This window comes from Carassius carassius, chromosome 29 (assembly GCF_963082965.1).
Source record: "Carassius carassius chromosome 29, fCarCar2.1, whole genome shotgun sequence".
NCBI classification, from domain to species: domain Eukaryota; kingdom Metazoa; phylum Chordata; class Actinopteri; order Cypriniformes; family Cyprinidae; genus Carassius; species Carassius carassius.
Genome location: NC_081783.1, coordinates 15068443 through 15090891, shown reverse-complemented (window position 1 = coordinate 15090891; position 22449 = coordinate 15068443). Strand labels below are relative to the sequence as shown.

General features: G+C 39.0%; 1 protein-coding gene across 2 annotated transcripts in view; it reads right to left on the bottom strand.

The window, feature by feature from the left end:
* Positions 1 to 1682: 1682 nt before the first annotated feature.
* Positions 1683 to 22449, bottom strand: part of LOC132109711 (galactose-specific lectin nattectin-like) — a 29926-nt gene continuing 9159 nt past the window's right edge. The window contains exons 1-6 of one of the 2 annotated variants that reach the window (XM_059516012.1): positions 3487 to 3540; positions 3272 to 3365; positions 2885 to 2964; positions 2663 to 2785; positions 2321 to 2429; positions 1683 to 1927 (exon numbers count right to left, since the gene is read on the bottom strand). In XM_059516012.1, coding sequence (XP_059371995.1) covers positions 1860 to 1927; positions 2321 to 2429; positions 2663 to 2785; positions 2885 to 2964; positions 3272 to 3329 — 438 coding nt within the window. In that variant the 5' untranslated portion in view covers positions 3330 to 3365; positions 3487 to 3540 and the 3' untranslated portion in view covers positions 1683 to 1859. Of the gene's footprint in view, positions 1928 to 2320; positions 2430 to 2662; positions 2786 to 2884; positions 2965 to 3271; positions 3366 to 3486; positions 3541 to 22449 lie in introns of those variants that run through there. The other variant, XM_059516013.1, reaches the window with a different exon arrangement.

The window sequence follows — 22449 nt, the reverse complement described above, 5'->3', positions numbered from 1 at the left end:
CATAGCATAGAAAGTGTAGCAATGGCATAGCAATGTAGCAATAGCAATGTCTTTAAAGGGATAGTTCACCCAAAAATGAAAATTCTATCATCGTTTACTCACCCTCAAGTTGTTCCAAACCTGTATGAGTTTCTTTGTTCTGCTGAACACAAAGGAAGATATTTGGAAGAATGTTTGTAACCAAACAGATCTCGGTCCCCATTGACTACCATAGTATATATTTTTCATACTATGGAAGTCAATGTGGACCGAGATATTTGATGTTTGATTCTGTCATTCTTCCAAATATCTTCCTTTGTGTTCAACAGAAAAAAAGAAACTCATACAGGTTTGGAACAACTTAAGGGTGAGTAAACGATGATAGAATTTTCATTTTTGGGTGAACTATCCCTTTAAGGTATCTGACACTAAGGCTGCGTCTCATTTCTCTGTCTTAGCCCTTACCCCTCCCCCTCGGTTTTGCTCGTTCATGTGAGGGGAAGTGGCGTCTCAATTCTCATTCTGATCAAGGGCTAGGGCCAAGGCGAAGGGCTACATAGCCCTTGAAACGAAGTTTGCGGAGGACCACACTTGAAAGAGAGGGGTGACAACGTATAATTTTTTCAAGAAGTGCCAACATCAAGCTTTTTTATGGCTGAGCGTCGTACTGTGAAGGAGTCGCACAAATGTAAGTATTTTCATCAGTTTAATTGACATTATAATTATGACACTCGTGTTTTAGGATACTTTAATACAATGTTTAAGCGATTTTAATTGTAATGTTTTTGTTTTGAATCGCTAGTTAACCGCTAGCTAGCAGCTATATTTGTCGAGCTAAGCTAACGTTAATTTTTATCTGTATCCTTGACATGACACTTCATATTATGTTTTTTAGGTGAAATTAGTGTGAAGTGAATTTTCGTGACATTACTCGTTATTCCTTGATTGATTTGACCGGTGGACACAATCTTCTTCTACGGTGTCTTTGATTGATGGCACACAAGCGTGCAAAGATAAAGAGAGCCCAGAAAATCGACATCACAACCTGAGACGACGGCATCTTCGTTTGTTTATGTCAATGCTTGTCGCCTCTGTTGACGTAGCAGCCAGATAGTGGCAAGGGAAGATGACGCAAACGGCAATCGAGTGGCGTCTCATTTCTTAGTGGAACGCTCTACCCCTACCCCCCTTCACTCGGTATCGAGAAGCAAGGGCAAGACGCAGACAAAGTGGTAAGGGGAAGGGGAAGGGGTAAGACAGAGAAATGAGATTGGCCCTAAGTGTTGGCAATGGAAATGTGTATTTGTCACTAAAAATATATGATATATTTAACTTAACTTATTTTTGTTCAATATTAATGGGAGATATGGCTGTGTTTTTTTATGTCAGTAATAATGTTGTAAATAATGCTTAAGATCTTTCTTGATGTGGATATAAATTGTAATAAAAGAAACAACTAAGAATATGTTTTATTATTATTATTATTATTATTATTTATTTTATTTTTTATCATAATATAGAAAGCAGAAAACACAGGAAAATGAGGATTCATGGCTGAATATAACATGTTTCATGAGAGCATCTGTAGCTGCATTACTTTATTTTATTTTTTTGTCTCTGTAGTACTTGAAAGTCAGAAAAGACTGAAGCACAAAACCCATGATTGACCAGAACATAATGAATTACCCAGAAAAAAAAAAAACTTAATGCTAGTTGTTTTATTGAGTTACAGAAAGAAAGATGTTGAACATTGAGGCAACATGCCACAAAGCAAAACTGCAAGTGAACTTATAATCAGTGAATACAATGCATTTGCACTGTATTAAACATGTTTTATGCATGCAATTTCTGATTTAACATGGGCATTTAAGGGAACAGATTCAAATAGCAACAGCACAAACAAATGGTAGCTCTACTGTACACTTTTTGTCATTCCAATTCCCTACACCTGTTGTGAGAAAGAAAAATAGAAAAATATTAAACGGGCATCATTAATGCTTGTATTTAGAAAGACAGATAAAGAATGTCTAGCCTGTAACGTAAAAATAGGAAGTGAGGGGAGAAAATAAATTCTCAAAATAAAAGGTACAAAAGCTGTCACCAGGGCGGTACTTTCCAAAGGTACATCTTTGTACCCTATTATTAATATGATGCATATCAGTACCATAAAGGTACACATTAGTACTAGCAACTTTTTAAAGGCCACCGTCCCAGTGATAACATGTGTACATTTTTACTGAGAGTGTATAATTTCTTTATTAATTGTTGCTGTTTATAGAGGGTTGAACAAATTCCAAAACTGAAGACATCAAATGACATTCACATCATTCAAAACATTTACCTCCATAGTTTGTCTCAATACAATGCTCTTCATATTTGTTGTTAGGTTCTCCCGAGTCCCAAAGATGGAAATTCATTTTGGACCCATCACTCCAGAACCACGTGCCCTCCTGTTTACAGAAGAGCACAAGGATCACTGTGTTTAGGACCCCCTGCCATTATGTGCATGTGTAAAATAAAGAAATCAAAAACAAATAATAAAAACTCTATATCTCGCAGATACTACTAGCACACCCCTGTGTAAATTTAAATGTTCACTTGTAAGCAGTGCTGATTTAAACAGTAAAGTGTAAAGAACAAACAATGAAAGTGACAAAATAAGTAAATAAATAACATAACATACTGAAACCGCATCATAGCCTCCTATCCAGAATGATCTTGAACTTGACACCAATAGCTTTAGGAAGGCTTGCTCCTTGAAACTGTGTACAGAAGCAAGGTTTCCACCACTGTTCAAGCACCTCACCTGAGGAGAATATGATATAAGGAGAAGGTTAATAAGTCTTTAAGAAATTACAGTAAATATATGGCTTATTTTCTGTCAGTTCTTGCTGAATATACCTACCTCTGCATCCTTCCAGGACTTTGGATCATTAAATGCCTTGAAGCATCTGTTTCCATGTCGACTCCACCCAGTTTCACAAGCTGTTACATGGAGATTTGGTTTGTATTATTGTCAGTGTATGTTTCTTAAATTAATTGCATTATATATCTATTATATATAAGGTGAGCTCAGGTAAAGTGGGCCACTTTGGTAAAACGTGTAAGTAAGATACCTTGGATTTTTTTTTTTTTTTGTCAATTTTTGTTCATGCTTTCTCAAGCCAACATCAACATTTGTTGGAAATTAGTTGAGCTCTGAGACAAACTAAACTGAACATTTTATAAAAATTGTTCTATGATAAAACATTGAAGGTATTTATGGATGTTCAGAATTAATGATGTATCTCACCTGAAGCATTCAGAGCAAAGAGTAGACCGAGAGACACACAGACAATCCAGACCGCCATTGTTTCTCACTGAAATCAGCCAGGAATACTGCACACCTGAATAAAAAACATCAGACAAGACACATATTTAAATGAATGAATGGAAAAAAAAAATCTAAATATAATTTTAATCCTATTGTAAATAGTTTAATTGATGTATTAATTTAGTGACACTAACAGAGAATTTGCTGTGTTCATCTGTTTCAAAGCAGAGGTGTGAGTTTTTATATATGGCAGATGAACATGTTTACACATACTTTCAGCTGAATCATTTATCAGTGGATCATCAAGGTTACACAACCAATACCCAATACTGCAATCCTATGTTGCAGAACATTGCACAATGAAAGTCTTTAAATAAAGCCCAAAATATGAATTATATAAATTTGCTTGCATTAAAAGGGTTATTTTTCAAGTAAATTTTGCAAAGTTATTTGGTCTCCATAATAACCATGGTTATTGTGCACAGGCTACTTAAAAAGTGAGATAAACTTAAAAAAATAAATAAAAATAAAATAAAAAATCAATGGTTCAGTGTTCTCTTTCTCAATTGTTTTAGAGTATACTAATGCTGATGAATAATCAAAGTAAAGATCTTTTTTCCATTACAGATATGAAATAGGAAATAAGTTAAATAAATCCAATAGGGACTAGTGTCTTTTTTCTTATTGATTAGTTAGCTAATATATTTAGTTACAACATACCATTTTCATTCACTTGTCTAATTCATGAAAGAAGAAAAAAAAAAACTTTTATTAGTATATTATTATTTTATTATTCCTCCACTGAACATTTCTAAAAATAAATAAAATGAGGCTTTCCACTGATGTATGGTCTGTTAGGATAGCACCATATTTGGCTGAGAAACAACTATTTGAAAATCTGGAATCTGAGGGTACAAAAAAATCTAAATACTGAGAAAAATGCCTTTAAAGCTGTCCAAATGAAGTTCCTAGCAATGCATATTACTAATAAAAATGTAAGTTTTCATTTATTTACAATAGAACATTTACAAAATATCTTCTTGGAACATGATCTTTACTTGTATATCCTAATGATTTTTGGCATTAAAGAAAATTGGATAATTTTTATCCATCCAAGGTATTGTTGCCTATTTCTAAACCGTTCCTACTTATGACTGGTTTTGCGGTCCAGGGTCACAATTATCTAAAAGATGATTCCTCATGGTTGTGCTTATTATATCCTGTTTTATAAATGTCAAATATACAAACAGAGAAATTAACAGAACATATTTCACAGAAAACTATTTCAAGGAACAAAAAATATTTATAAAACCACATCTACTGTATGTTATATAGCACAAACAGCATTATAAAAAAAAAGTAATGCATACACGATGAGGAGATACTCCCTGACAATGTAAAGTGCTTTGAGTGCTTAGAAAAGTGCTATATAAATGTAAGGAATTATTATTAATTATAATTATTATGAACAGTATCACGGCCCGTTGTTGGTCCCCAAGCTGTGTATCTAATCAGGTTCTGCATAAAAAATGTGCTCCCCATGGCTGTGTACAGAAGCAGAAATTATTTTCCTGTCATAACTGACAAGTGACAACTGACAACAGTCACTGATTCTGACAAAGCTTAATTTGTATCTACCATAAGAATATTCTTGTATTCTTTTTGCACACCAGAAGCTGAATGTGTTATACCTCGGCTTCAATTCAGATTTGAGCGTTATTGAAAAACCTGAAGCATCTATATCCAAAGACAGACCATCATGCCCAACAATCAGTTAAATGAATAAATAAATGTTATTTTTTTTGTCATTTCATGTAATTAAATTAATTTACATTGCAGTAAAAGTTTGTCAAACATGAAAATAAATTATTTAGATTTTAATAAAGCAACATGATGTGAAAAAAAGACGTAAAATATTTTGCACTATTTCTACTCACTGATCAAACAAGTTTTTTTTTTTTACTCTTTTGTACACTCGATGCTCTTTGAAAAAATGTAAAGCATGCTGAAGAACATGATCATCAGCTTTGCACAAACCTTTAAGTTTTAAAGGAGACATATTATGCCCCTTTTTACAATAAGTAATGTAAGTCCCTGGTATCTCCAGAATGTGTCTGTGAAGTTTCAGCTTAAAATACTGCACAAAATACTGCACAGTGTCAGCACAAGTTCCTCTAGAAAGACTTAATGCCATTTCATGTATTACAATTAGATCTAGCCAATCGGCACTCAACACAAGGAACATAAAAACCCTCTGCTCACCCTTTATTGCGTTTGCAGATATTGTTGATGTCGTTTCTTGCTCAATCTGTCGTTTGACTTATTGCCTGAGTTACTTTCATATAGTTAAGTTTGTCTCCTGAAAGTTAGCGGTTGTTTGGTAGTGTTGCATGGTATACAGGTGTTGGAGTTTTTTAGGCAGAGGATGTGAAACAATGTGGGAGTTCCTAGTGCTTTCCAGTGTTGCCAGGTTTTTTCAACAAAACCCACACTATTGCCACTCAAAAGTAGCCCAAAACTAGCCCAATAGCATTTCGTGAGAGGTTCCCTGGTAAAAATTGCATTGAAATAAAATATATATTAAAATAATTAAAATTAATATTAATTAATTATAAATTAAAATATATATTTTTTGCCGGGGGAACCTCCAGTAAAATTCGCATTATAGGGACTAAATATCACTTATTGGGGTCACTTCAACCCACGGACATGAAAAGCAACCGCGACAGAAGTGTTAAAGTAGCCCAATTCTGCTGGAAATCTGTGGACTTGGCAATGCTGTTGCTTTTTGAGTTGTCACGTCGGTGCTGTTTGCATCTCAAAACCAATAAAATCCCTCCATTCCATTCGGAAGGGTTCATTCCTATGACCTAATCCCTTCAAATGGTTTACCTTTAGGAGCGAGAGCTTCAAAGGGTTGAAGGGTGTAGGGAACCAAACAACTGTTTCTTGAAGTGCCCCTCTGCGTCATCACCTGCCCACCTGGAGGCGATGTCATCATGCAAACAATTTGCACAAATGATCATGGGAGCATGAAGTGTCCATCAGTTGTACCCTTTGAAATACTTCACACATAATTACTGTTTATATTGATTTTACATTTGCATTCTGTATCGCGCCGCATCAACATAAAACCATTTAATTAATGCAAAACTGAATTTGTGATCGGAGAAATGACAAACAAGCTCTACTCTACACTGCGGGATTAAGGGAGGACAGGCTGATGGACTTGATGAAGGACATGTGATGACCCTGGGCTGAACTCCTCTTCATCCACGGTGAAAGCCGATCTGGCGATCCACACCACAAAGTTGATGTATTTCCTCAGCAACCAGCACAGACCAGCTCTAGCATGACAGATCGGATATCATCCCCTTTTGGAAGGCCAAACAAAATAGTTATGCTTTCACAACAAAGAACAGCGTCTCCACAACATTTTGGCAACAACAATAATACAGAGAGAATAAAAGTTACGCCCTCTTTCTTTGTGTGAACATTTGGGCGGCGTAATGCAAATCTTTCCACACAGTGACGTAGACATGTGGAGGCGTGTTTAAATTAGATTTAAACATGAGTCTTATCTTTAAAAAGACTATCCCTTTGGATTTTAGACTTTAGTCTTTGCAACTTTACAGATCTTCTTTATGCACCAAGAGCTTGTAACACTCCAAAGAGAAAGAAAAATTTTAATCACATCATATGTCCCCTTTAAAAAGGGCAGGGGGGGTGGCACAGTGGCTAACCAGAAAAATTAAATATGGCACGTAGGGCCGTCGCTACTGGGGTGAAAGGTGGTGATGATTATAGGGGCCCACGGCTGAGGGGGGGCCCCCAGCGATCTCAACTGACTGGTTGAGGCCAGGCTAAAACCTAAATTTAAATCTTCAAAAGAGTTTAAAGCATTCAAACACAAGACACGGAAAAGCTGAACTGAGTAGCTGGTTACTCGCGCGCTGTGTTCGGTGTGCATGCAGTGAGCCGCGTCTCACAGACAGTAACACTGAACCAAGCTCTCCTTCAGGATGTGCGCGTCTTCCTGCACCTGAATGAACAAATACAAATCGCAGTTTAAACGTGTGGATGTGAAATATGTGAAAGAGCCCTATTCATTCTGGTGTTTAGGGCACACGCAGAAGGTGTCTCAAAGTGCTTAAACACCAAATCTGTTCCTTCTTGCTTTTGTACCGACAAATACATACAAAATATGTTAAAATACCCGTCTTGGAAAGCGTGTTCGAAAAAAACTATGGTTATGTCTTAGGTGAAAGTGAACAGTTGAGAAAGAAATCGGTGTTCTAACTGACCCTTTGATGTCACATGGACTACTTTGAGGATATTTTGATTACCTTTCTGGAGATGGACAGTATACCGTACACACAGTTTCAATGGAGGGACAGAAAGCTCTCCGACTAAATCTAAAATATTTTAAACTGTGTTCCGAAGATGAATGGAGATCTTACGGGTTTGGAACGACATGAGGGTGAGTCATTAATGACATAATTTTCCTTTTTGGGTGAACTTACCCTTTAACATGGCCTATCGAGGCTTCACTTTACTCAGCCTATCGAGGCCTTTGCTCAATTTGGCCTATTGTGACCATCAGGTAAGTGTGACTATTATTGTTTATAAAATTCTGCCTATCATTTTCCTTCATAAATGGAGAGCACTAATTCTGAGTACGGGTCACCATACTTGGCCATGTCACATCACTTTTTAAAGTAAATTAAGCAAATACTGGTGGTGTCACACCTATTCATTACATCTACTCTTTCACCGCCTCTTATGGGCTTCCGCCATGGCTTTTAGTTGCTATCCTCTCTATGTTATTTTGTAGCCTTGTTGTCTGTGGTTCAGGAGTGGCTTAACAAGAGGAATACGACAACTGTAACCAGTTGTGTGGTGGCCCTTGATGCCTTGACCCCAGCCTCACTCAAATTCTTGAATTGATTTTGCTTGACAGTCCTCATAAGGCTGTGGTTCTCTCGATTGGTTGTGCATCTTTTTCTTCCACAATCAACTTTCTGTTGTAGCAACACTGGGTTGTACATATTAATTAATCAAATTATATAGGGAATTTGGGTAATTAATCAGGAATATGATTAATTTATATATCATATTACAGTTGCATTAAAATTATTGAAGATGAAGAATAGGTCAATTGTATATATTAATAACTCATCACAAGGCACTGTAATTTACTAATTAATATTTCAATATTCTATTCTTCATATCAATTATTGTGATATCTTTTACTAGAAATTAATGTAAATCAGACGTGGTTCGTCCAGCAAACGGCCGTAAGATTTGTTTTATTAATTCTCAGTAACGCTATCACTTCCTATAATTCCAGGACGAATAGTTTCTGGCCAGGAAACCCTTCTCCCGTCCTTTTAAAATTTATATTACTAAAAAGTAACAGATGAGCTTTGTAGCTAAGATCAGCATTTCATTGACTTCGTAACATGAGCAACTTGGACAGACAATCTGGAGTATATGGAATTTAATAATTGAACTAATAATACATCAACTACGATTTATACAGAGTAAATACGCGTACGACAAATATATACAGTAAACTTTGTACAAGACATAACGCAATCCAAACGAGGGAGAGGGAGAGAAAGAGAATGAAAGAAAAGGCATGATAAATGAGAGAAAAGGCGTGATCACAATCACACCCTCAGTTATGTAAACCAACAGACATTAACCCTTGAGAGACAACCAGAACTCAGATTATAGACAACTTAAGCAGCATTTAAAATCTATAGAGAATCGATACTTGCAAGTGTCTCTGTGTGTGTGCTGGAGCCGCGTATGCGTGTAGTGTGCGTCAATCTGGGCTTGTCCTCTCTGTGTCCGGGCTGCTGCGGAATCGCGCGATATTTGAAAGTTCAAAGAAAGCAATGTTTCAGAGTTCGTCTTCCTCGTGTGGAGAGGCGAATAGGTGAATAAACTTAGTAAAGAAAATAAACAAAACAACGAAAACGAAAGCTTCCGAAGGAGTCATGAGAATGGCTGTCCTCTCAGCCCATGTGCTGAGGGGGAGGGCGGTAGGCCGCGCGGACGGATGAGCAGCACGAGGATCAGAAGAGAGCGGACCAGCGAAGAAGAGAAGAGGCAGAGAGAAGAACTTCCTGGGTCAGTCCTTATAGCTTGAAATGGTTCACGCCTCTGTACGCGTGAACAACCAATGAACGTCCGCGATCTGAAGCGGGAAAAAGTTCCTTTGTCTCTGTGGAAACACCCACCCTAATAAATTAGGGTTTATCAGATTTCAACAGTGATATCCTAGCATGTTCATAATTCCAGATTAATACATTTTTCATTAATTTGCTTTAGATAAATGAGTTCGTCAAAGCCTGACGATTACACAGACATCAAGATTGACATATATAAATTATCAAAACATGAAGTTACATTTTTAAATGCAGAATTACACACATTTAAAATTTGATTAACACATGATACAATTGCAGATACTCCAATTTGATATGGGGAGACATCTAAGCACAAAAAGCGATATATTTTATACACTTAAAAGGGTGCTTTTCCCTTTCCTTATAGAAATTCCAGCGAGAGCTGGCTTCCCTGTTTCTCCCAGATTCAGAGTCGTAAAGTTTATGACTCTGAAGGAGTTGGGTTACAGCTCATGATTCTATTTGAGAAAGTTAAAATGAGGAGAAACCTTTCCTATTTACAAGTCATACTTATAATCCTCACATCACAGGATTAACCATTTTTATGCAATACACAAACCTATTCAAAATACACATTATTAAGGATTTACATGATGAGTGTAAGATAAAACATTTGTGGGCGTGTGTTCAGGAATGTGTGGGTTTAGTTTCTCCTTTGAGGCTCCCGCGAGTGTCTCTGGAGACTCTCTCTAAGGTGTAATAACTGTCACCCACGGCAGGATGTTGCCGACATCGCGGCGCCCCAAATGGTGAATTATGTTGGAAGATGTAGTAAAACTCAAAGTCCTGGGTTACTCACGTTCTGGTCTTTGAGTGCAGAATGTGTTAGAGTTATGATTCATTAATATGGAACAGATGGCTGAAATACCATCAGCTCAATAGGGTTACACTGTTAACATGCTTGGTGTTACGGTCCCTACAAAGGTCTAGGAGTTTAAAGGGACGCATAACAATAATAGATGGACACTGCTGGAGTATCCCAAAATAAAACCAGTAGATTCCTGCACAGCTTCCCGAGCCACAAATAGCAGAAGATGTACACCATCATCCCATTCTTTTTCATTTTCAAGAAATAAGCTTGAAGCATAGATTTAAGGGTTTGATGAAACCTTTCAAGTGTACCTTGACTTTCCGGATGGTAAGCGCTTGAAAAACAATGGGTGATATTCAGCTGAACGACTACTTGTGCCCTGGTCTGTTTGAATTACCTTAGGGAGTCCAAACAATGAGAAAAACCTAACGAGTGCCTTTACAACTGCAGGTGCAGTGATTTTTCTCAAGGGTATAGCTTCAGGAAAGCGTGTTGAAGCACACAAAATGGTTAATGAAAACTGGTTACCAGATTTGGTACTGGGCAATGGACCCACACAATCAACAATAACGTGATCAAATGGTGAATCAACAGCTGGAATGGGGAATAAAGGATATGGTGGGATGGGTGGGTTCGACTTTCCAGAGACTTGACACGTGTGACATGTTCTACAGTGTAACTTCACATCCCGTTTTAACCCAGGCCAAAAAAAATTGGCTGTAGGTTTTGGCAACACCTAGATGACCGGATAAAGGAATGTCATGTGCCAGACTCAGTATTTCATTGCGCAAATAGTTTGGAACAACAACCTGTGTAACAACACTCCAATCATCCTGTGTGGAAGCGTAAGATGGTGTACACTTACGCAGCAGGACATCATTTTTAAGGAAATAATCAGAAGCAATATCTGCAAGCTCATCCTCAGAAACAACTAATCCAAATAAAGAGGAGACGGATCACGCTTCTGCTCTAAAATCAAATGTTTCCGAGACATCTGCGAGCCACCAGAGCTCTCCAATTTCTCCTTTGGCTCTTGCACAGTATTTAGCAACCGGTGCACGCTACCTTCACATGACACCATGGTATCGGAGGTTGTAGGAGGAAGACACGTGATGGGGCTACTCTCGGATTCCATTTCAGGATGCATCATAAAGCTATCCTCTAAACCATCATGCTCCAAAACATTAGCTTTAGCCATAGAACGCATGACAGCAAATACAGGAAACACTGTGGGATATTTCATCTACAATTCATCAGGGCCTTCAGAGACAAAGGGCACAATAGTAACTTCAGGATTTACTAGAATTTTACTATTGATGTTTCCACTAGCGCAACTGTCTTAGGTTTCTTTTTATTCAACAGAAAACAGCTGTTTATTAGATGGCCACGCTTTTTACAGTAAGCACACACAGGCCTCGCCTTGGTTATACTGTCTTTAGGTCTGTAGATGGCCATGCTTTTTACAGTAAGCACACACAGGCCTCGCCTTGGCTATACTGTCTTTAGGACTGGCATGCTCACTAATTTTTAAATTCCTCCATGAGGATTAAATCACGAAGCTGCTCAAAGTTTTTCACCTCTTGTGCAGAACACCAACGATCAAACAATACAATTTTCTCACAACCAAATTCAGCATAACTTTGGCCTTCGGCCTTCTTATAATGGCGAAAATTCTGCCTATGCCTCAGGGACCAACTCATAAGACCTTAGAACTGCAGACTTCACCTGGTCATAATCTAAACTTGCATCAGGCGAAAGAGAAGCATACGCCTCCTGGGCTTTACCCGTAAATACACACTGCAGAAGAAGAGGCCACTTTAAGGTCATTGGTACTCGCTCAAACAGCACAAAATATTTGTCAACATCTTTGTCAGAAAAAGGCGGGATTAAACAAATGCATTTATTAACATCAAAATCGATGTCCATAGCAGAATCCCTGCTCAACTGTCTAGCTTTAATGCGTACTGATTCACGTCTTCCTGTCTCCTCGATTTCAAATTTGCGCAGCTCAAACTCATGCTGTAGCTCTTTTTCCTTAAGATCTAAGCGTCGCATTTCCACCTGTAACTCCAGTTTACGCAGCTCAGGATCGGGATGCGTAACAGCATGTGAAGGGACAGCGCTGATAGGAGGGAGAAACTTTCTTTCAGCTAAGGCAGTGTACAATTGATACTTAATATCTTGTTTTTTATCTCGTTTTGAAGTGGGCATTTTAATATGAGCAGCAATCGAGATCAGATTATTTCTAGTGCATTGTTCAAATTCTTCTAAATTTGGGTGAGCTACAAAGTCCTTTAGACTTAGAACTCCATAACGAGACCGAAAAAACACGAGGTCAAAATAAAGAAAACACTTAGAGGACAAAAAGACCGCGTCAAGCCTCATCCAGCCAATAGCAAAATGCAAAACAACAACAGAAGCCAAAATACACAATAAATAGCTACTGTTATTTGGGAAATGCACTGTGAAGTGAAATGGTGATTCAAAATAGTGCGCAGCATAATAAATACGAAGCAAACCAGCGTAAGATGGTGTCCACTTACGCAGCAGGACATCATTTTTAAGGAAATAACCAGAAGCCATAACTGCAAGCTCATCCTCAGAAACAACTAATTCAAATAAAGAGGAGAGAGACGGGCCACGCTTCTGCTCTAAAATCAAATGTTTCCGAGACATCTGCGAGCCACTAAAGCTCTCCAATTGCTCCTTTGGCTCTTGCACAGTATTTAGCAACCGGTGCACGCTACCTTCACATGACACCATGGTATCAGAGGTTGTAGGAGGAAGACACGTGATGGGGCTAATCTCGGATTCCATTTCAGGATGTATCATAAAGCTATCCTCTAAACCATCATGCTCCAAAACATTAGCTTTAGCCATAGAACGCATGACAGCAAATACAGGAAACACTGTGGGATATTTCATCCACAATTCATCAGGGCCTTCAGAGACAAAGGGCACAGTAGTAACTTCAGGATTTACTAGAATTTTACCCCCAGCCAAATCATTTCCCAAAAGAAAATCCACTCCTTTAATAGGAAAAACTATTTTGCCACTGCAACTGGACCAGACACCAGGTCCGACTCGAGCTGAATAGAGTGCATGGGCAAATTTACAAACTTCATTCCAAAATCCTGCACCAGCTCATCGCAGCTTAAGGAGGTTTTTTCTGAAAGAGGCAACACACTTTGAAGAATAATAGATCTAGAAGCAGCAGTATCACGCAAAATTGTTACTGGGACCTTTACGCAGCTGTCAGGCCATGAGACTTCACCCTTCATAATAAAAGGAGAATAAATGTCCAAGTCCATGTGTTCAGTTTGAGTGGGCTGCGGTACTATTGATGTTTCCACTAGCGCAACTGTCTTAGGTTTCTTTTTATTCAACAGAAAACAGCTGTTTATTAGATGGCCACGCTTTTTACAGTAAGCACACACAGGCCTCGCCTTGGTTATACTGTCTTTAGGACTGTAGATGGCCACGCTTTTTACAGTAAGCACACACAGGCCTCGCCTTGGTAATACTGTCTTTAGGACTGTAGATGGCCACGCTTTTTACAGTAAGCACACACAGGCCTCGCCTTGGTTATACTGTGTTTAGGACTGTAGATGGCCACGCTTTTTACAGTAAGCACACACAGGCCTCGCCTTGGTTATACTGTCTTTAGGACTGTAGATGGCCATGCTTTTTACAGTAAGCACACACAGGCCTCGCCTTGGTTATACTGTGTTTAGGACTGTAGATGGCCACGCTTTTTACAGTAAGCACACACAGGCCTCGCCTTGGTTATACTGTCTTTAGGACTGTAGATGGCCACGCTTTTTACAGTAAGCACACACAGGCCTCGCCTTGGTTATACTGTCTTTAATGACGTTATTAGTGAAAATTATTTATAATTATCAGTACACTTATTGATACAACTCTACATAATTTGGTGCAACAAAAAAAATACATGATAAATAGATATGAAACAATTCAGCAGATACTGCACAGAGATACTGCACACAGTAAAACTGTTTCGTGAACGTCGTATGAGGCTCCTTGTATAAATGTCTGGTGGTGATGTGCTTTAATTACACGGCATGCAGGAATAAATATAGGCTAATTCATGCGCACGATTTTCTATTTCATTCCCTCGATTTGCTAAATCATGTACACTATTTATACATCAAGAGAACGAATTTAGCAAATCAATGAAATGTAAAAGTAATCGTGCACGTTTTAGTACAGCGAGGGAACAAATTAGTAAACCATGGACATGATCAGGGCTCTGTGCTCACTATCAGAGGATAAACCTAAACAATATAGCAATTACCAAAGAACCATAATTTTTGAGCTTCTCAGAAGAAAAACATTCATAAAGCGTAAAGATATGAAAAATGAACAATATAGAGATTTCTAGCATCTCTCCTGTATTATTTGTCCCACCCGAAAAAAAAACAAAGTTTTTAAGAAAATGAGCGTATTGACATTCTCAGAAGAATCTGTGATCTCGGATTACTGACTGTGGAGAAGACTCTTTCAGAAAGTGCTGAGGAGGCAGAGTTAGGCGCTGGACAGCCGATAGAGAAGAGGAAGGGTGTGTTTCTTACCCCAGCAGCAGAAAACAGGCTCTTCTGAGGGAAGGACAGGAGGCTTGATGCAGTGTTTTGCTGTAATAACAAGGCTTCTTCTCAGCACCTGATGTTCTTCAGAAAAGAGTTCCTCTAGTGTAGAGTCAGACACTCAGATCTCTTGCAAACTGGAATCTTTTAAAAACATTTAGCATATTATTGTAGTCATGTTCATTGTTTTTATTATAACACATGGAAAGTTTGAGAAAATTGTTAAATGTGTTCTTCCTCCTCTTCTTCATCCTGGGCCTGCACTGTCAACATCCTTCTCTGGCCGCTGAAAGGAAGAATCATATTGTTAATGTTACTCATGTATGTTCACAACCAGTCAAAATCTGGAATCTTTTCTTTATGGTTTTCAAGAGAAGTCTCTTCTGCTCACCAAGGCTAAATTAATTTAATCAAAATTACAAAAGAAATAAAAAAGAAATAACAATTTTCATACTCTTTCGAATATACTTAATTTATTTATTGAAAATTATGGGGCAAAGCTGAATTTTTCAGTAACTTTACTCCAGTCTTCAGTGTCACATGATCTTTTTCATATACTGATTTGCTACTCGGGAAACATTGCTGATTATCACAAATCAGTGCATGTACATGCACCTAATCTAATTAATAACTAATTAATAATGTTCATCGTCTAGCTGACTACGTCTTGTATTAATTTTTTCTAAAAATCTTGTCAAACGTGCACAAACTGACAGTCACCACTATAAGCTACTACTAAATATTGTAGAAACATAATTTTCTGTAAAGTTGCTTTGTAAGGATTTGTATTGTAAAAAGCGCTATACAAATAAACTTGAATTGAATTGAATTAATCGCATTATTGCCGCTATGATCAAAGTGTACATCTGCTCATGACATACATGATGTGAATCACATCTGCAGTTAGCTTACTACGGTTGTTAGTTCCACTGAACCAGTGTTGGGGGTAACGAGTTACAAAGTAACGGATTACAGTAACTTTATTACTTTTTGGGGTAACGAAGTAACGCATAACACTAATAATATTGGTAACTACACTACTTTACTAGACTATAGGAACGCGCTTTCCTGTGTTACACATGCCGTGTTTGCCTTTGTGTAAAGTTCTGGCTGGGGTTTCCCGATAACGATTGATCTTAGCGCTTAAACCTCAAAAACTCATTATGGATATTCAGAGGCGCCGTAGTGTACGTGATTACATCATCGCATTTTGACAACATTGATTCGTCAGAAGAAACCAATGCTTTCTATCCTCTGAGCCAAACAGAAATGATTGTTGATGCTTAGTCCCACCCCCGTGCCCAGATTGATTCAAACTCTCCCATATTAAACCAATAAGTAGTCTTTTGAACTACTACTTATCATAGCCTATTGCTTTGGCAAATGAACGAAAACAAAATGAAAGTAAAGTCTGTCGTGAGAGCATGAAAACAAACACACAATAACACATTTGCATGAGAAAACTCTCAGAAAAAGCACAAAAAACACTCGACAGAGTACTTTGACATAAAACAAAACAAAAACAAGTGTCTCATTCCCTACTCAGGGAACTATGGTTACATACGTAACCTGAGACAGTTCCCTTTCGAGGGAACTTCGAACTGCGTCCTCTAGGGGGCGCTTTGGGGAACAGTATACCCACGCCGCCATGCTGAGGGGAATGCAGGCCAGAATCATGGCGAGCACTAAGTACCAACTCTACCATTTCCATGGGAGTTGCCCCTGGGACATTTAGACGGCTGTCTGTGACAGTACCCCTTACGGCCAAAAGGCCTAAGCTACATACCCAATTAATTGTTAGGGCCTCGGCCCAGGGTAGAGCTGAAGGCTTGGAATCAGGAAAGATTCCTTTAAAGGGATATGGCAAAGAACCTAGCATTTGTACCAAGTCTTGCCTGTCACACAAGGGCTACCGCTAGCTTACGCATAAGCTTGCTGAAAGAGCTGTCTCAACAGTTCTCTAGTAGCAACACCCTGTTGGGCTTTTACCAACTCAAGAAAGGGAACGAAGCAACCGTGCGAAGCCCTCACCATATAGGATTTTAGAAAGAACGCAGAATACTAGCGTGCGAACTTACCACAGTGTGGATTTCAGAAAGTGTGCAAAGACTCTTGTGGCACTCCGATAGAGCAGCTCATAGATGGAATGTTGCATCTCAAAACAGTATGATTGAGAGTCATCTACTCGATCTATGGAAACAATACTGGAGCGCTCTGGGGAAAAAACAGAGAACTCCGTCTCATACGAGAGGAGAAAAGGGGGGGGGGGGGGAGGGGAGCGCTGCTAAATTACCATGAGAATCACCCAAATAGCCCCTCATGTTGATGGAGCGATGTTTGAGGTGTATAAACAAATACACACTGGCTGAATGGAGCCCAAGGAACCAAGGTCTGATCATCTCAAGAAAGGGAACGAAGCAGAGCGCGTAACCCTTATCGTACAAGATTTCAGAAAGTTTGCAGAGTGTATGCAAACTTACCACTTGTGGATTTTTAGAAAGTGCGCAAAGTGTTCACGTGCACACTGACCACCATGTGGTTTTGAGAAAGTACACAAAGCTTAGCGTGTGTACTTAAAGGTTCCTAAGCATCGCAGAGGTGCTGAATCTCACGGGAGAGGCAAGCTTAATTTTACAAACCTCGGACGAGGGGAGCATCACCTGAGGCAGCATATACAAGAAGAAATCTGTAACTGCCACCTCCACTTCCCGCTAGATGCAACAGCACCACTAAGTGGCCAGGAGACCCCTCGTGGTGACCTGGCCGGACATCCATGAAATTCCCTGCAGTGTTGTGCCAGGCCTGATGATCACGGAGGCTCCCTCAGAAACCTGTGATCTCAGCCGCCTAATACCGGAACATGAAGCTGGATGGCTGGTGCTGGCGAGTGTTTAGTAAACACTGTAACTGAGCACTGCAAAGGAAACTCACAGAGTTTATTAGTAGACACGTAACCACCAGCAATTAAATACACATAAGTATATACAGAGAGGGTTATATTTACTCACCCACCCTCCTACGCCAGAGCCCCACTCAAGGGGCGCCTCCTTTTAGTCTGGACCATCAGTCAGGTGGTTGCTATGGACACAGAACAATAAAAAACATTATAGGTCCAGCATAGGAGACTTATGCGAGAGGTTTCCACCTAACCTCGATCAGGTGGAGAGCTGGTGGTTACAGGGGAATTAGGAAGGGGAGGATTAAAGCAGAAGTTTAACCCTCTGAAGTCGATTAACGCATCTACGCGTAATGAGGCTATTTTCTCCTGATAACCTCTTAGACTCCAGAGGGTAAAAAATCCCCAAAGGTAACGAGTAGATACCTCGGTATCACTCCGATTCGGACGAGAACGCTGCCTCGTCTAGATCATACCCCTTAGGTTCTGCTTACCTCCTTGTGACCCACGATTCCTCTAACCCCTGCCCGCAGTTGGGGGAGGAGCGCGAGTTGCGACACTAGCCTTCTGTGCCCATCTTTGATCCTCAGATCAAAGTAGAGCGCGCCTTCGTCTCCCTGAACTTCTCAAATCGCAGTCTCAACGGAAATACCAAAAAGTTCAGAAGGCGAAACCTGAACATCGAGCAGAAAGCATTTTCTTTCCTCCAGATATCTGTTCATCCACAGATGTCTCTCCGCTGCCACCATGGCCGCCATAGTCCTGCCCATGGCTGAGGCGGCCTGCTTGGTAGCACGGAGAGAGATCCGTGGTGCGGCGCAGCTCAGCTACCTGATCAGGAAAAGGCCCCTGCCTCTATCCAGGTCTCTTAGCAGATCAGTCTGATATGCTTGAAGCCCCAGCATTGTGTGTAATAAAGCCACAGCCTGACCTGCTACTGTGTATGCCTTGCCATTTAAGCGAGATGTTTTTCTGAAGGGGCTTAGATGGCAAGGAGGGAGATTAAGAGAGGATGTTTCCCCTGCAGAAAGAAAAAAATTTCACAGATAAAAATTATTTATAAATTATTTATAAAATTTTAGCTACTTCTACAGGGGGCATTCCCTCATAGCCGCTTTCGTGCATCACCTGGATGTCGGCAGATCACTTTCGTGCTGAAACCGATGGATGCGAGAAGAAAACGGCATCTTTTATTTCTTTTTAATCTCTGTATGGAGATCATGCACAAATGAAAGGCTCACCTGAGCTGGAGGGCTATGGTCAAAAGGTAATTTTCACTCAATAACCTCCAACAGCTCTACATACGCAGGGCAAGGAGAATTGAGAAGGCTCAGCCTCAGCTTCTTCACCATCCTCAGATATCTCCTGCTTTTCTTGGGTAAAAACCCAGCAGAGCACTAACCTCAGTATGAGAAAGTGTTAAAGATATAACATCATCCTCCCGAGTCTCTCTCTCATCCGCCGCCCTTCTTTTTTTTTCGCGAAAGGGAAAGTCCCTCTTTAAACCATTCAGACAGATCCACCTGTATTCTCAAGAGCTCATTTTCTTCCACACCTCAGCGTGGACAGATCCTGAACCGCGGGAAGCAGATGGCTTGCCTTTTTTTTTTTTTTTTTTCAGAAGAGAGGCGAACGAAAGCGGAGCTTTTTCCATTGAAAAAACGCTCACAATGCACGCAGATTGCCTCCTCAAAGACATCGCGTGCGTGCTCTTCACCCAAACAATTGACGCAAAGATCGGTTTTGTCATCGGGTGTCAAATAACGCAGACACGGATGCACATATCGTCTAAATGCTTGCTAGTTGTCGCCATGATAAACAGAGAACGATCGCCCTTACCGGTTCTTTCAGATGCACGCTTCAAACAAAACAGTCAGTGAAGATGAAGAAGATGATGATGTGCTCTCCCGGTGCTGATTTATAGTCGCGCCGGTAGTGACGTCGGAGGCTGTCGCCGGCCAACAAGTTGGTGTTTTTCAATGTATGCTTCAGACACGGGTCACGACGAGGTGTTCCCCAAAGCGCCCCCTAGAGGACGCAGTTCGAAGTTCCCTCGAAAGGGAACATAGCATTTCTGGAGAGTCTAACTTTTTCTTCATGATTATTATATAAACACAAAGTTCAAAACATTGAAAAAAAATAGGCTCTTTTGTAAAATTACAAAAGTCTTCTCTACCACTGGTATTCAATTTTATGCATTCTAGCCCCCCCCCCCCCCCCCCCAAAAAAATAAATAAATGTAACTGTAGTGTAGACAAAAATTTTGGGCAGCACAACTGTTTACAACAGTGATAATAATCAGAAAAATTTGTTGAGCAGTAAATCATCATATTAGAATGATTTCTGAAGATCATGTGACACTGAAGACTGGAGTAATTAATGCTGGAAATATAGCTGTGCATTATAGAAATAAACTATACTTTTAAAATATATTTAAAACGTTTGACCAGCTGTGTACATTGCTACATTTAAATGAAAACTCAACTTGTAATAAATAATGCACACATTCTCGAAGGATTTACATTCTGGTGATTACTTCCTTCCCTCACTGCTGTCAGTTCCCTTCAGTCGTTCCCAGACCTCCTTGTTTTTAATCTTTCCCTCAAATCTACAGAAACAAACAAATAATTTTATAGACAATTTGGATAAGTCACGAATTGCAATAGTTATATAACTATAAATCACAATACTCAATTATATATATAATTATAAATATATATTGAATCGGCACACAAGTATCGGGATAGTATTGAATTGGCAGATTAGCTCATCATCCCAGCCCTAGTTACTACAGTCAAAACAATGAAACTCTCTTCAAGAGCGCACAATAACTAAGATTTAAAACTGTTAAAAGAAAATGCTCAAAATATTGCACACCTAATACACAACAACATCAATATCTCTTCCCTTGGCGTTTTGAACATTTCTATGAGTAATGCTACACGCTGTGACTCTGTGTTGCTTCAAGTGCATCATTCTGTGCACTGGTTGTGTATAAGCACTGCGCACTGTATAGGAGCCATACCCTTTCGTATTATAATACATTAGCACAATGAAAGATTATTAAGTCTTTCTTGTTCTGTCCCATCTACCACATGTTGCTGCCTTCATTACTGTGCTATACATTTAAAAGAAATGTATTTTACACACACACACATACATATTATATATATATATATATATATATATATATATATATATATATATATATATATATATATATATATATATATATATATATATATACACACATACACAGACTTTTGCACATCCTGTCATACCAGTGACTGGATGTTGCTGCAATAGACTCATTTTGCATCATTAAGGATAACGATTAATCGATTAATTGATCGTTAATTTAAACGATGATCGATCATGGAAATGATTGAAAATTGACATCCCTACAATGAAGTATAGAAATTCTACATTGATTTAAAACAATATTTATCTACAATATTTGCATAAGACGTTCTGACTGGAGGACGGCTGCATTGGCGCTTGAAAAGTTTTCAACTTCTGTCATGACCAACGGACCCAGAATTAATTTCACCATGCTTGTCACTCCATTTAAAAGTAAACGAGAGGCGTTGACTCCCCGTGTGAATGGGGCGTTATATATCTGGATACCGCTGCACAAATCTTTCAACCACGAGAAATGTAGTTCCAGCACGGCCTTACATCCAGAACAGCAGAATGGTCAGGATGACCTGAAACACATAACCAACTGAAATCAATTTAAATGTATTTAGTCTTGCCTGAGTGATGCTAAAACAACCAGGTTTAGTTTTTCACCCAGGATAAACTGCTTCCTGTGGAACAGTCTCCATGATGAATGATCTCTTGATCCTGGATCCTTGCTGCCATCCACTCGGAGATGATTTGCATGATATGTGGTTGTGTCTAAAGGGTAATGAATCAATGTTACAAGAATACTGATAGCAGCACTATTGATCCTGTAGCTTATATAAATGTTTTCAGTACCGAACAAGTCAGGAACCAAATTAGTACCAGTTCTTGAAACCCATCTCTACTTGTAATTGTTGTCTTGTTGCTGCTGCCTAAACTGTCTCTTCACCTGATGATAAATATATGTGTTCATTTTAAAGCAATAAATAATACATTTAAATTACTAGGTGGTAACAAATATATTTCCTTAAAAAATATATTTCCTTATAAGGAACTCACTGAATCATTGACTCAACTGGTGGCAGCCAGGCCCTAAAAAAAGTGAACAATTTGTTTACTTTTTGTGAAACGAAAGTATCAGATCAATTTGAGAATTAAACTAGCATTAAAAAGCATGCATGTGAAAAACACCATCAACACCAATAATGAACAGATGACAGAATTTACAAGCCTGCCACTTGTGGGAGAAAAGGGGAAATTATTAATCCCACATACACTGAACATGATTTCGGCAGCCTCGGTCTAATTAACGTTAAACTTTATACAGCGGTTTATATTCAAGTTCACAGCATGGCTAGCATGAGCATCATCAAGACCGAGCAGCAGACATTCATACAAACTAATTAACGTTACTACGGATAAAAAAAATTATAATTAGTAAGTGAATACTGTATAGTTTATCGTGTTAAATTTCAAATAATTAAAAACAGGTAAGGTTATATTAGATTTTAACTGGTAAAGGA